Consider the following 13,066-nt stretch of genomic DNA (forward strand, 5'->3'; position numbering starts at 1 on the left):
CCCCCTCCTCTACGGAAAGATACTCTAGACAATTCCAACCTAGCAAAAATTTCCCCCCGGACGATTCCTCTTATCATCTCTATATGTAAAATTGAGTCGGCAGAGAGATAGGAAGACAAATACAAAGAATTTCGTATAGAAATTCTGACAAATTCCCCCAGTGTCCAATTTCCCATGGAAATCACCCCTCCTTCCCCCCCGCAAACCTCCATACCCATGGAATATTCTTTGCCTGGAAAATCCTCCAGCAGAAAATTCACCCCCCCCCTCAAAAAATATCTGTAGCCTATACTTCCCAATAACAAATACAATACATAAACAAAGGGAAAATTTCATGACTCACAAACCTTTTCCCAGGGACTGTGGGGGGATATGTTATACCCAAAGGCGTAGTTACTGGACTTTTCAACTATGCTCAACAAAATGGCTATCTCGAAATTTTGATCAGACGACTTTGAGGAAAAAGAGGCAGTGGGAGTAGGGCTAGTTATCTTTCCATTTATTTGGTCAATTCAAGAGGGCACTAGAACTTTTAAGTTCCGTTCTGAAAATCTCCTTTTCGATATTCTAGGACTATTGGTTTGATGTCATCACCCCTGGAAAAAAAACACGCATACGTGATCTTTCTTCTGGAAAAAAAATACGAATTCCACTTTTTTGTAGATGGATCTGAATTTGATGGTGAGATTTTCATCAAGATTCCTTGACTTTTAGGGAGTGCTTCCCCCTTCATCGAAAATCGGGGAAATCTTCAAGCTCGTAGTTTTTGATAAGTAACTCTAAACTTATTCAATCTTATATATTTGGAATCAGCACAATAAACCTATTATTTTGATAGATCTATTGATATCACAATTCCGTTTTTTAGAGTTTCCGCTGCTATTGAGCGGCACCACTCCTTACTTACAGTTCATTACCACTAACTGTTTGATGACTTCTGCTATTGAAGGTAGGAAGAAAATTGGATTCCACGGGGAAGGATATAAGGTGGGCTATTTCAGAAAGGGTAATTTTGTGCCATTGGAGAAAGAAGCAATTATTTGGGGAGGTTCAGGTCAGAGAGTAGACAATAATTTTGTTCAATACATGAAAATAATTGATAATTTAGAGCACTTCATCTGCAATTGGAATGAGTCAGATAATCAGTGGGATGAACATTTTGGGATTGAAATAAGATGGAAAGAATGGATGGTGGTAACTTTGAAGAGTATTAGCCAATTCGATATCTGGAATGTAAGGAAGTACATCTATGTGTTGATGTAACACAAAGAGTGTTCTTTTAGAAAGTGAAAAGTTTGAATAGGTAAGCATACGCATAATGTAAAAATTAAAAGTAATGACGCAAGACTTCATAGTCCAATTAGGCGGTGATAATCTCTGTTTCATCTCCCCTTAGGAAGTACATTGGGGGTTTGGAAGCCAGCAATCCTTGTCCTTTTACATACCCTGTGCGAACCCCGTAGACTATGGATGGATGATATAGTTTTCGTGAGTTTTACTAATAATTTTTAGTTTATACGCATTTTATGAAAAACTATGGCCCATTTGTCTCTAGCGTTGCAATATATTACATATTATATGTTATCATTATACATTTATAACGTGTTTAAGCTACACATTACGAAACATTACACGTTATACGGTATGTGTTATCCTTACTAGCTCATGAGCCAAACGGTTATTTTTTAGTTTTTTAGTTCACTAAAAACAATATATTTTTACTCGTTTTGAGTTTGACTCGGCTACTTATTGTAATTTCTGTTCGTTTTTGAGTTCTATTTATTCATTGATAATGATTTGTGGTAGTTTTGTCCTTGGAAAATTATTTGCCTTTATTTCTGCTCATTTTTGGCTTAGTGGAGCTTTATAATTTTCTTTGAAAAACTTGTCTTGTGGAAGAAATTTTTGAAATTAATTTCGGTCGTTTTTTTATTTACATAGTCTTTTTCACGGAAAAAAACATTTTATATCTTTTCGGTTTTTTTTTCAGAATCCATAGTTTAGCCTGCTATTTGTATGTTGGAGAAACTTTTCCAACAATTTCTCAAATCCCCAAATAATATTTAACCAATGTTGAACTAACAAGGCTAGCCTAACATAAGCTTGTAATACATGTAGGTTGAAATTTTCTGAACATTCTGTTAAACAAAAACTATCTACCACCTAGAATATAATTACAAATTTATGAGATTTTCGCTAATTATTACTATAAGATACATAAACTTACCTCAGACAAAGTAGCATTTGAGTCTATGCTTGATGTATCCTTAAGTTTGTCTTTCCTTTTCTCCTCCACGGAATGTTGGGCCACAAATGTAATCCAGGTCAAACCTTTATACTTTCCTAATTGTTCATCATAGAAATTCGATGGTCGCATACATGCAAGAACCTCCTCAAGACCTGAAAGGCTTTCAGACTTGGATCGATTATTGCGATCAAACTAAAAAAGAAATATGTAACAGTTCCTTGCCAGCCTCCTTGTCGCGTAAAGACTATTACATAGACTATTAATTTATTCATCTTTTTCAGAGGATCCAGGAGAGATATCCAGGAAAAAAAAGGGGGGCTTGATCCATTGGATCCCAAATTTTCCTGCTCTCATTAACGCGTTTAATTCAAATTATCAAATAAAAAATTAATATTGCCCCCACCCCGCCAATAAAAAATCCTACGTAGCCTACACGCCTCGCCCCGATCATACATTCCAACAACAGTTTATATAATTAGCAGTAAGTTTACGGCAGATGATTTCTGGCTCTTCATTCTCGGTGCGAACAAAAAGCTCCTCCCACTTATTTGTGCAGTTATTGATTAGTGTGTTTGCGTCAATCAATGAGAAATGGTTAGAAAGTGCATTATTCGTAATTGCGAAAGCAGAAAAAAACTTGGTGAGCCGGCCAAGTGATTTGCAACAGTCCCATCTCACAGGTATGACTTAATTTATATACAAGTTATGACAATCTATTATTTATATACAGGTGGACTCAACTGATTGGCCTCTGCAGGATTTTATGAAAAAGGGGGTGAGGTCTTGATGAAATTTTTGAAAATAAGGAATTTTTTTTGTTCTAACAACTGGTGGAATAGGTGTGATGGTTTCAGGGGCGGATCCAGGATTTTTTAGGGGGGGGCAAAATAGGTTGATCCGGTTGAAACGAGGCGTTGAGGAGGGAACAGCCCCTTTCATATACGGAATAATTTCTATTCGTTTTAAGTTTTAACGTCGTTCCTTACTTTCAGTTAAAAAAAAAAAATTATTTAATTTTTGAACATTTTTGAATTAATGCAGGTTTTGCATTTGGCTCACCGTACATGAATAATTAAAACCAAATTTTCATAATAATTTTAATTTTATTTGCTTAAATGGCTTTCTCGAAACTTGTTTAATTTTATTTACGAACGCTTTTATTAGTAATAAAAACGCGTAACTTACGAATTAACTTTCGCAACGAACTTCCATATTCATAGATTTTTAATAAGTATATTAGGGGGTTCGACCCCTAGTCAATACCTTTCTCTTTAAGTTCAAGTTCTAATTTTGTTCCAAATCTTTAAAAATGACCCCTTAATCACAAAGGCCGTTAATTAGAATAAATAGCTGTTATGAAAGTACTAAATAATCTTTGGCTTAAAGAGCGAGGTATTGATTAGGGGGTGAACCCAATCATATACGTAATATTTTCTGTTCACTTTAAGTTTTGAGGTTGCTCCTTACTTTTAGTTGAAAAACTTGTTTTTTTTTTATTTAATTTCTGATCCTTTTCTTTAATAATGATGGGAAATCCGGCGCCCCCTTCGTAGCAATGTCGCTTCTCCCATGAAAACTTCCTTCATGGAAATATCATCCCATATAACCCCCGACCCAGACACCCACCCCACCTACCAGAAAAAACCCTGAAAACGTCTGTATACTTCCCAAAACCAATACTATATGTTAACATTGGGTAAAGTTCATAACTTTCAGCCCTCTTACTTTACTTTTTACTTTCGGCGGGAACCAGACGATGAACTGTCCTGCCCGACACCAAAGAATCTTAGAATGACTTCCGACGACCACTTGGACCTGTCGGCTGCAGCTTCTCCGGTGATCTTCAGCCAGTATTTGTCCCATCTCCGACCGTGTCTCCTGAATCCTCCCCACGGTTCCAGGTCCTCCTTGAATTTTTGCCACCGGTTCTTCTTTTGTCCTCCTGGTTTACGTTTCCAGGAGGGGGCTGGTTCGCAGACAAGGACGTCTCGACATATCGTGCCTTCGGGACGGCGCAATGTGTGGCCGAGGAGTTTCAGGCGACGTCTTTTAATGATAAGCGATAGCTCTTCTGATTGGCCACAGCGACTCCTTACTTCACTATTGGAAATCCTGTCCCATCTCTTAATGCGGAGGATGTAACGAAGGCAGCGGTGGTCGAACACATCCAAAGTTCTCGCATCTTCAGTCTTGATCGGCCATGTCTCGCAAGCATACAGTAGTACTGCTCGAACAGTTGCACCATAGATTCTAACTTTTGTTTTAGTTGAGATCTCCCGTCTGGTCCATAATGCTTTTTTCAGACTAGTAAAGACTCCCCAGGCTTTTGCTATGCGGGCAGAGATATCCCTTTCAGCTCCGCCATCTGGTGTTATGATAGAGCCAAGATACTTGAATTCCTCAACGCTTTCTATTGGCTCACCGTCGAGGGTAACTTGGCAAGGAGCAGGTTGGTTGAGAGCCAATACTTTAGTCTTTGCAACACAGATGGCCAGTCCGATGCGCTTTGAGACCTCATAGGTATCGTCGATCATGCCTTGTAAGCTGTCGGCGGTAGTTTCCAGCTCAACAACGTCGTCTGCGAAGTCCATATCTGTCAGGGGCTGGAGGAAACCAGCTATTTGTCCGAAGACTATTCCGCTGTGGTTTCTCATTGCATTATACATGATCTAGTCTATCGCGTAGTTGAATAATATAGGCGAAAGGGGGCATCCCTGCTTTACCCCAAACTCCACTGGAAACTTAGGGGTGTCATTGCCAGAAACACGGACGCAAGTCTCAGTGTCCTTATACGCACTTCGGAGTATCTCAATGAGCTCCTGTGGCGCCCCGTCTTCAGCCATAATTCTCCAGAGCTCCTCTCTAATGAGAGAGTCAAGGGCAGCTGCAAAGTCAATAAAGGTGATGAGAAAGGGTAGATGAAACCTGCTGTATTTCTGAAGGATGAGACGAATCGTCAACATCTGTTCTGGACAGCCTCTGCCTGGTTTGAAGCCTGCTTTTTCAGGACAAGTTAACTTGTCTCGTGCGTCTTTGAATCGATTCAGAAGAATGACACATAAGATCTTCATGACATGGTTGATCAGGGAGATACCTCTATAGTTTCCGCAAATGGCCTTATCTCCTTTTTTGTATAGCGGAACGAGGACTGATACTTTCTAGTCTTTTGGGAAGGTCTTCGTCGTCCACACCTGGACAAAAAGGTCGGTTAGGTGGCATAGTAGAGTTGGTGAGGACTTGAACATTTCAGACGGGATCCCATCCTCTCCAGGAGTTTTATTGTTTCTCATGCACTTCAGTGCTTTTTGTACGTCCGCAACACTTGGAGGATCGAGGTTTATTGCGTAGGGATCTCTAGCAGCACTCGAGAAGGCCGGTAGATCGCACGGGGGTTTGACAGGGTTTAGTAGCTCAGAAGAATGCTCTCGCCAGCGTTCCATGCGTCCTTCTTCTGTTCGGATGAGTTTTCCGGACTCATTTTTCAGTGTGTCAACCGTTACAGGAGCTTTTCCAGTCGCGTCTTTCAGTAGTTTTAACATTTTACTGCTGTTGTGGCTCCTGGACGCTTTTTACAAATCATTCGCCCGATTTGACCAGTAATGTTATCTGTCCTGTTTAAGTGACTGTTTAACTGCTTTGCGGGCTACTTTTAAGGGTTCTTTTGCACCTCCCACGAGGGGTCGCTTCTTCTCAACTAGTTCTATGGTGTGGTCAGAGATCCAGGCTTGCTGTTTTCGTTTTTTTTGGCCAAGCACCTCCTCAGCTACGTCCTGTGTCGCAATTTTTATCTGCGCCCATTCTTCATCGACGAGTGAGAGACGATTCAAGGCATCGAACCGGTTGCTTAGCTTTAACTCAAAGTCGGCTTTGATTTCCGGGCATCTTAGTTTCGAAACATCGAAGTGCTTCCCTGCCTTCTGTCGCTTCTGCCTACTAAGGCGGTGACGGACTTTGCAAGTGAGGAGATAGTGGTCGGATCCATTTAAAGATCCTGTGTCTGCTCCTATGTATACCCGGGCATCTGTGCAGGAGCTCCTCCATCTTCTGCTGACTAAGATGTGGTCGATCTGGGCTGTTGTTACGCCGTTGTTCAAACGCCATGTAACGAGGTGGAGTCTCTTGTGCTCAAAGAGAGTGTTTGTGACGCATAGGGTGTTGTATCTGGCTAGCTATAAGAGCCTTTCTCCATTGATGCATATGTCACCAAAGGTGTGGTGGCCAACAGCTGCTGCTGTGTTGGGGTCTACTCTACCAAGCCGGGTGTTCAAGTCTCCAGCTACAAAGAGTATATCACGCCTTGGTGTCTTGTCGATGATTCTTTGTAGGTCATAATAAAAGGCATTTTTGACCGCGTCACTACTGTCCCTTATCGGAGCGTACACGGCGATTATGGTTATGTGGCTAATGTGGCCTCTCAGTCTGATCATGGCGATCCTTGGTGACACTGGCTCCCAAGAGGTGACGCATGATGCAGTAGGACCGTCTATTAAGAACCCAACTCCTTGCTGGCCGGAACCATCATTGGGACCCGAGTTATACAACTGGAATGAGTCCGATTCGGAAATGGTCAACTTTTTGGACAGAACATCATTAAGTCTTGTTTCTGACAGACAACAAACGTTGATTTTATACTTTTGCAGCTCCCTTGCAAGGAGCAGTTGCGTGGATTCCAGCTTGCAGCTACGAACATTCCACGCGCCAATATTCAGATGTTTTCTTGATCGTTTTCTTGATCGGGCGGCTTGCATACTTGTCGGGCCAGGCACCACCCTGACCTGGTCCGCGTCGGCTACCGCGAACGCCGTAATAGTAGTATCTCTCTGCATTTGATCTTCAATATCCATTGGTGTTTCATAGGAATTTACTTGACCAAAGGCTCCCCAGACCCTTGGCGCCCCGTTGCGTTAGCCATTCTATTTGTCGGACTAGGCTACTAATAGAATGTTACACCACTCCACCGCTGTGAGGTGCAACTTAGGGCTCTCCTCCCGGCTCACTAGGGACGGGGGCGTGAATCCTCGCTCCGAGGCCCCAACCATAGCTTGGGAGCACTCGTGCTTATCAGGCCCTGATTCCCACCTAGGAGGTCGGGAGGTTGGAGTGGTTTCAACCTCCCGACTTTCAGCCCTCCCCCGGGGACTTCGGGGGATTGAGTCATCCTAAAAGACATAATTATCATATTTTCGACCATGTTGAACAAAATGGCTATCTCGAAATTTTGATCGGGTGACTTTGGAAAAAAAATGAGCGTGGGGCCTAGTTGCCCTCCATTTTTTGGTCACTTAAAAAGGGCACTAGAAATTTTAACTTCCGTTCCAATGAGCACTCCCACGATATTCTAGGACCACTGGGTCAATACGATCATCCCTGGGGAAAAAAAACAACAAACTAACACGCATCCGTGATCTTTCTTCTGACAAAAAATGCAAAATTCCACATTTTTGTAGATAGGTGCTTGAAACCTCTACAGTAGGGTTTGCTTATACGCTGAATATGATGGTGTGATTTTCATTGAGTTTCTATATTTTTTACAGGGTCTTTTTTCTAAAATCAGCCAAATTTTCTCAGGCATGAAACTTTTGATAGATAAGACTAAATTTCTTTTGATGTATCTATTGGTATCAAAATTTCGATTTTTTAGAGTTTCGGTTACCATTGAGCCGGGTCGCTCCTTACTTACAGTTCGTTACCACGAACTGTTTGATTTTAATTCATTATTATCCCGAGATATCAACTCTTTCAATTTCTATGGGTACTCCCTGAATATTAATCGTCATAATTTCCGGTGCTGTTCTCCCAGTACAAGAGAAGACAATGAATTTTGTCTTAGCACAATTAATAGACAATTTATTCCTCGGAAACCATAAGAAAAGCCTCTTCAGTGTTGATTCCAACCTGAGCTTCAAAGATCTAGAGTCGGGACTGCTGATATTGCATGCCGCGTCTTCGGCGAATAATGGGTTAAGGCCAATATTTTGGACGCTGTAACTGATATAATTCACACAAATTAGAAATATCCATGGACACAAAACAGAGCCTTGTGGGACTCAACTGACTGAGATTGAGATATTAGTGAGGAAGAAGTATCGCCTTCGTCAACATACTGATTTCGGTTTTTTAGGTAGGACATTACTAAGTCATTAACTGGGCCTCTTATACCGCAGTTATCAAGTCTAGTATGCAATATTTTATGGGAAATCGTATCAAATGCCTTTTTAATGTCTATAAAAATTGTAGCAGGAATATCCCCTTTGTCGAGGGCGTCATGAACAAATTGAGTCATTGCCATAATAGCATGCTCAGTAGAGTGAGACTTCCGGAATCGAAATTTCATCGGACTGAAAAATTTGGATTTCATTAGAAAGCTGACTATACGGTTATATAGGCACTTTATGAGCAATTTCCCAAATGTAGACAGAATTGCAATCGACCGAGAGTTTGTCGGGTTCTTCGGATCTCCTCCATTATACAAAGAGATAATTCTTGCAGACTTGAAACCAGAAGGAAGTCTTCCGGTTTTAAAAATGGAGGTTGAACACATGGGAAATTGAGGTTATAATATTCGGTGCTATGCACTTAATCAGATTAGTAGCAATGCATTGATGACTTCTACTTTCCCTGTAGTAAGTTTAGTTCCATCTTCGGCTTTTAATTCATCAGGAAGAACATGAGTCCTATGATTTCCTAAGCACTTATTAATTATTTTCAATGTCTTCTTGGGAGACCCCTTTGCGTCAATAAATGCTTCGGCGAAGTAATGTCTTTTTGTTGATCTTAAAATTTTCGTTAAATAATTTTTGCATCTGCGAAATTCAGCTAAATTAACTTCAGATGGAGGCATTAAGTATGCCTTATTTATCAAATTCTTATTTTTATTGATACCAGCCATCCAGGAGATATCCAAGGCTTAATCGGCTTCATACTATTTCTTCTTGATATTTGGCGTAGAGGGAAAGCGTTATTGAAGCTACTTTTAAACTGATTGACAAAAAATTCAGCAGCAAAATCAGGGTCCGAAGACTTTAAACAAAAAGAAAAATCACTTGAAAAAAGCAATACTTTAAGTCTGCTTAATGACATTTTGTTAGTCACTCTTATTTTTCTTTTTGTAGGCCTATTAAAATCTGTAATCAAGTGAAAGTCAGTCACAAGCATCAAATGATCTGAGAAATCTTCAATAACCACATCACTAGACTTTAGTTCCAGATTCGTAAACAAATTATCAATTAGGGAAACAGAATCTTTCGTTATTCTTGTTGGGAAACAAAAGCTGGCAAGAAACCACCGAATAGCCAAATTGATAACAAGTCAGCCCCATAAGAAGAGATTCCGTGGAAGTTACCATTGGATTTATTAGAATAATATAAATCAATATAAAGTCACCCATGATAACAATTTCTGGGTATTTTTTCGAAGCAATAAGCATAAAATCAACCAGAAGTTCCATGAAATTCGAAGCAGGAGAACTTGGAGGCCGGTAATATTTTACCGGCCTCACAATATTTTCAACACAATATTTTCATATCGTTCACATCTGTATTAACCGCAAAAAACTACAACACTTGCCAGATCTGACTGAATTGTTTATTTAATAAAAAAAAACCTGCCCCTCCCTGTTTTTTTTATTAATCCAATTCTTATGAAGAAAAGTATAATCCAGTTTATTAATAAATGTCTTTGTCCAATCATTTAAAAATGTCTCACAAGAGGCAAGGACATCTACATCACGACAAGAAATAAACAGGAATATTCGATCAAAATACTTAGTAACCCACGACAGTTCAAAAAATAACAGTCCAACTAAAAGCTTAGTTCTACTTCTCACATTTACACAGAATTCTATTCCAGTAGCCAAGGAAACAAACTCTAAAAAAAAGGCAAAAACGATGAGTTGTATTTAATAAAATGAGAGATTAAACACAATTTATTAAAATATTGAAATTTTAAAGAGGGGTGCCTGAGCCATCCGGTTCTTGTACACCTACCTTCTTTTAATTAAATATAATACGAATAAAATTGCAAAGAGATCAAGTATTTGATGAAACGTTGTTGAATCTACACTTTGCAGGAACAACTGACAACTAAGCAATACTGAGCTGAGCATCACTAAAATCAGATGTGTTAATTTATCCTATGCAATATGCTACACGGTCAATTTCATTATCTAATTAAATAAAAAAAACAAGTTTTTTGAACTGAAAGTAAGGAGTAACATTAAAACTTAAAACGAACAGAAACTGTTACGTATATAAAGGGGGTTGCCCACTCCTTAACACCTCGTTCCTTGCGCTAAAGTTTTTTAGTACTTTTAAAAAAGCGTCTTATTGGTCTAACTAACCGGCCCTTGCGTTTCAGGAGTCATTATTGAACAATTGGGAGAAAACCTAAACTTTAGCGTAAAGAGCGAGGTATTAAGGAGGGGCAACCTTCTTTATATACGTAATAATTTCTGTTCATTTTAAGTTTTAATGTTGCTCCTTACTTTCAGTTGGGAAAACTTTTTTTTTATTTAATTTTTGATCGGTTTTTAAATAATGCCAGGAAATATAACCCCACCTCCATGGAGAAACCCCCTCCCCATGGAGATATCCTCTACCAAATTCAATCCCGGTGAAAATTTCCCCGGACAATAACTCTTAACCACTCTGCCCATAAAACTGAGACGGATAAGAGAAAGCAAGACACATAAAAAAATGTGGTATAGGAATTCTGGCAAAGTCCCCCAGTGTGTAATTTCCCCTGACAAGTCCACACCCTGAAAACTTCCCTCCCCATGGAAAATTCCCCCGTGGAACAAAATCCAGCATAAAATTTGCCGGACTCCTCTTTCCGGATTTATTCTCTAGACAGTTCAATCCTGGGGAAAATTCACCCCGAACAATTACCCTTAACATCTCCACGCGTAAAATTGAGTCGGTAATGAGAAAGCAAGACATAAGAAGAATTTCGTATAGGTATTCTGGCAAATTACCCCAGTGTAAAATTTCCCCTGCAAAATTCATCCTCTGGAAACTTCCCTCCCCATGGAAAATTATCCCCGTGTAAAATCCCATCAGCAGAAAATTCACCCACCCACACCCCCACCCATAAAACGTATGCATACTTCCTAATAACAAATACTATACGACAATTGGCAAATTTTATAACTTAAAGACCCTTTCCCCAGGGGCGTTGAGGGTCATGATATCTTCAAAGACATTGCTGGTACTGACCTTACTGGTATCAAAACCCCGTATGTTAGAGTTTCGATAACTATTGAGCCGGGTCGCTCCTTACTTACAATTCGTTACCATAAACTGTTTGTTTGAAAATACTACCATGGAAGAACTTTTCTCCCCTGTATAGTTGAAATGACAAATAACTGAATTACCATTACTGTCTAGTTGTTTCTCATTTTGACCCATTATTGCATAAATTTAGTGCAGTCATCTTTGGATAAGCTAATTTGAATGCTGTATTTTACTAGGTTTTTTTTTTCTTTTTTTTTAATTTAGACTCAAACACAGTAACTTATTTAGTATTTAAGTGTTTGGTAGTCATTTAGAAATGAAACCTATGATATCAGTAATGCAATATTCCATTTGAACCATGCCAATATTCCATGGTATTCAATCCCTTAAAATATTTGACATCTTTATATATTAAACACGAAAGATATCAACTGTCATTTTAAATGTATTGAAAAAATACTCACTAGTTTCAGCAAAGACCAGCTATTCTTCCCCTTCTTGGAAATGGAAGGCTCTAAAATAAAGTTGTACTTTATTAGCTTTTTTGTTGTTTTAACAACCATTACATTGTTGTGTAATCACGGAGTGGCATCAATTCACGAAAAACTAGAGGGGGGGGGGATATTTATTTTCAAAATCTCGGGAGCAATTTCTTTATTATTTTTTTTTAATTACTCAAAAGACATTTTGCAATGAAAATAGCATCAAAAGGTAATTCTAGAAATCTAGGAAAGGGGAATGGGAATAAAAATCCTCCATCCCAAAATTGAAGCCTCAATAAACGCAAAGAAAGAATATTAAAAAATTTTTGTTACAGATTGAAATAAAGCAAAAAATCCTAAAAAAAAACTATTTGCTATTCAGCTTTATCATGGATACATCAAAAAGAAAAGATAGATTACATTTCCGTAACTTCATGATAAAAATTGTGCTTTAATTTCATTGGTTTGCATCTGTGACGTATTTTCGTTCGCCAATCTAATTATTTCTTTGGCACATGTCTGAAAAAAGGTCTTTTAAAAACCCGATTGTTTCATTAGTTCTCCTGTGCACTGGCATATCCAGGGGGCGAGGGGGCGCGCGCCCCCTCCTAATGTAGTCTAAAGTAGTGTAATTTACTTCTTGATTAACGCAAGTTTGCGTTAATCAAACTTGCTCCCAACACAAGTTTATCGGAAAAACCTATTTTGTGCCCCCCCCCTTAAAAAAATCCTGGATCTGCCCTTGCTCCTGTGTGTTATTTAAGCATTTAAAGAGACAGCGCAATGAAAGAATACCTTGCAACAACGCAGCGGATGTAACGCTGACTGTTGATTAGTGGCTTGCCGGTTTAATTCCCAGCTTCCTGCCTGTTGCAACCAAACTAGTTGTAAATGTGTTTTTCTAATATTTTTTTTTTAGAAATACCGAGTTTTTGGAATTTAGTCTCACAATAAATAAAGAAACAAACAGGGAAAATGCTTGTGTGACGGTTGGGCGAACAAAAATTTCACCGGGAAAGTCTCTGGAATAATTAGGAATAACGTACGGTCAAGATATTAGAAGTTCCCGTTTTCTGGTAACCGTTTTATGGTAACTTCTCTTGAAC

At 39.1% G+C, this 13,066-nt stretch overlaps 1 protein-coding gene across 1 annotated transcript in view; it reads right to left on the bottom strand.

Annotated features, from left to right (window-relative positions):
- LOC148943445 (uncharacterized) overlaps positions 1-13,066 on the bottom strand; it is a 518,252-nt gene that overhangs the window by 131,100 nt on the left and 374,086 nt on the right. The window contains exons 9-10 of the mRNA XM_089101138.1: positions 11,943-11,992; positions 2,228-2,440 (exon numbers count right to left, since the gene is read on the bottom strand). Coding sequence (XP_088957264.1) covers positions 2,228-2,440; positions 11,943-11,992 — 263 coding nt within the window. The remainder of the gene's footprint in view (positions 1-2,227; positions 2,441-11,942; positions 11,993-13,066) is intronic.

This window comes from Artemia sp. Qi Xiang Cuo, chromosome 15 (genome assembly GCF_049724085.1).
Source record: "Artemia sp. Qi Xiang Cuo chromosome 15, ASM4972408v1, whole genome shotgun sequence".
In the NCBI taxonomy this organism is placed as follows: domain Eukaryota; kingdom Metazoa; phylum Arthropoda; class Branchiopoda; order Anostraca; family Artemiidae; genus Artemia; species Artemia sp. Qi Xiang Cuo.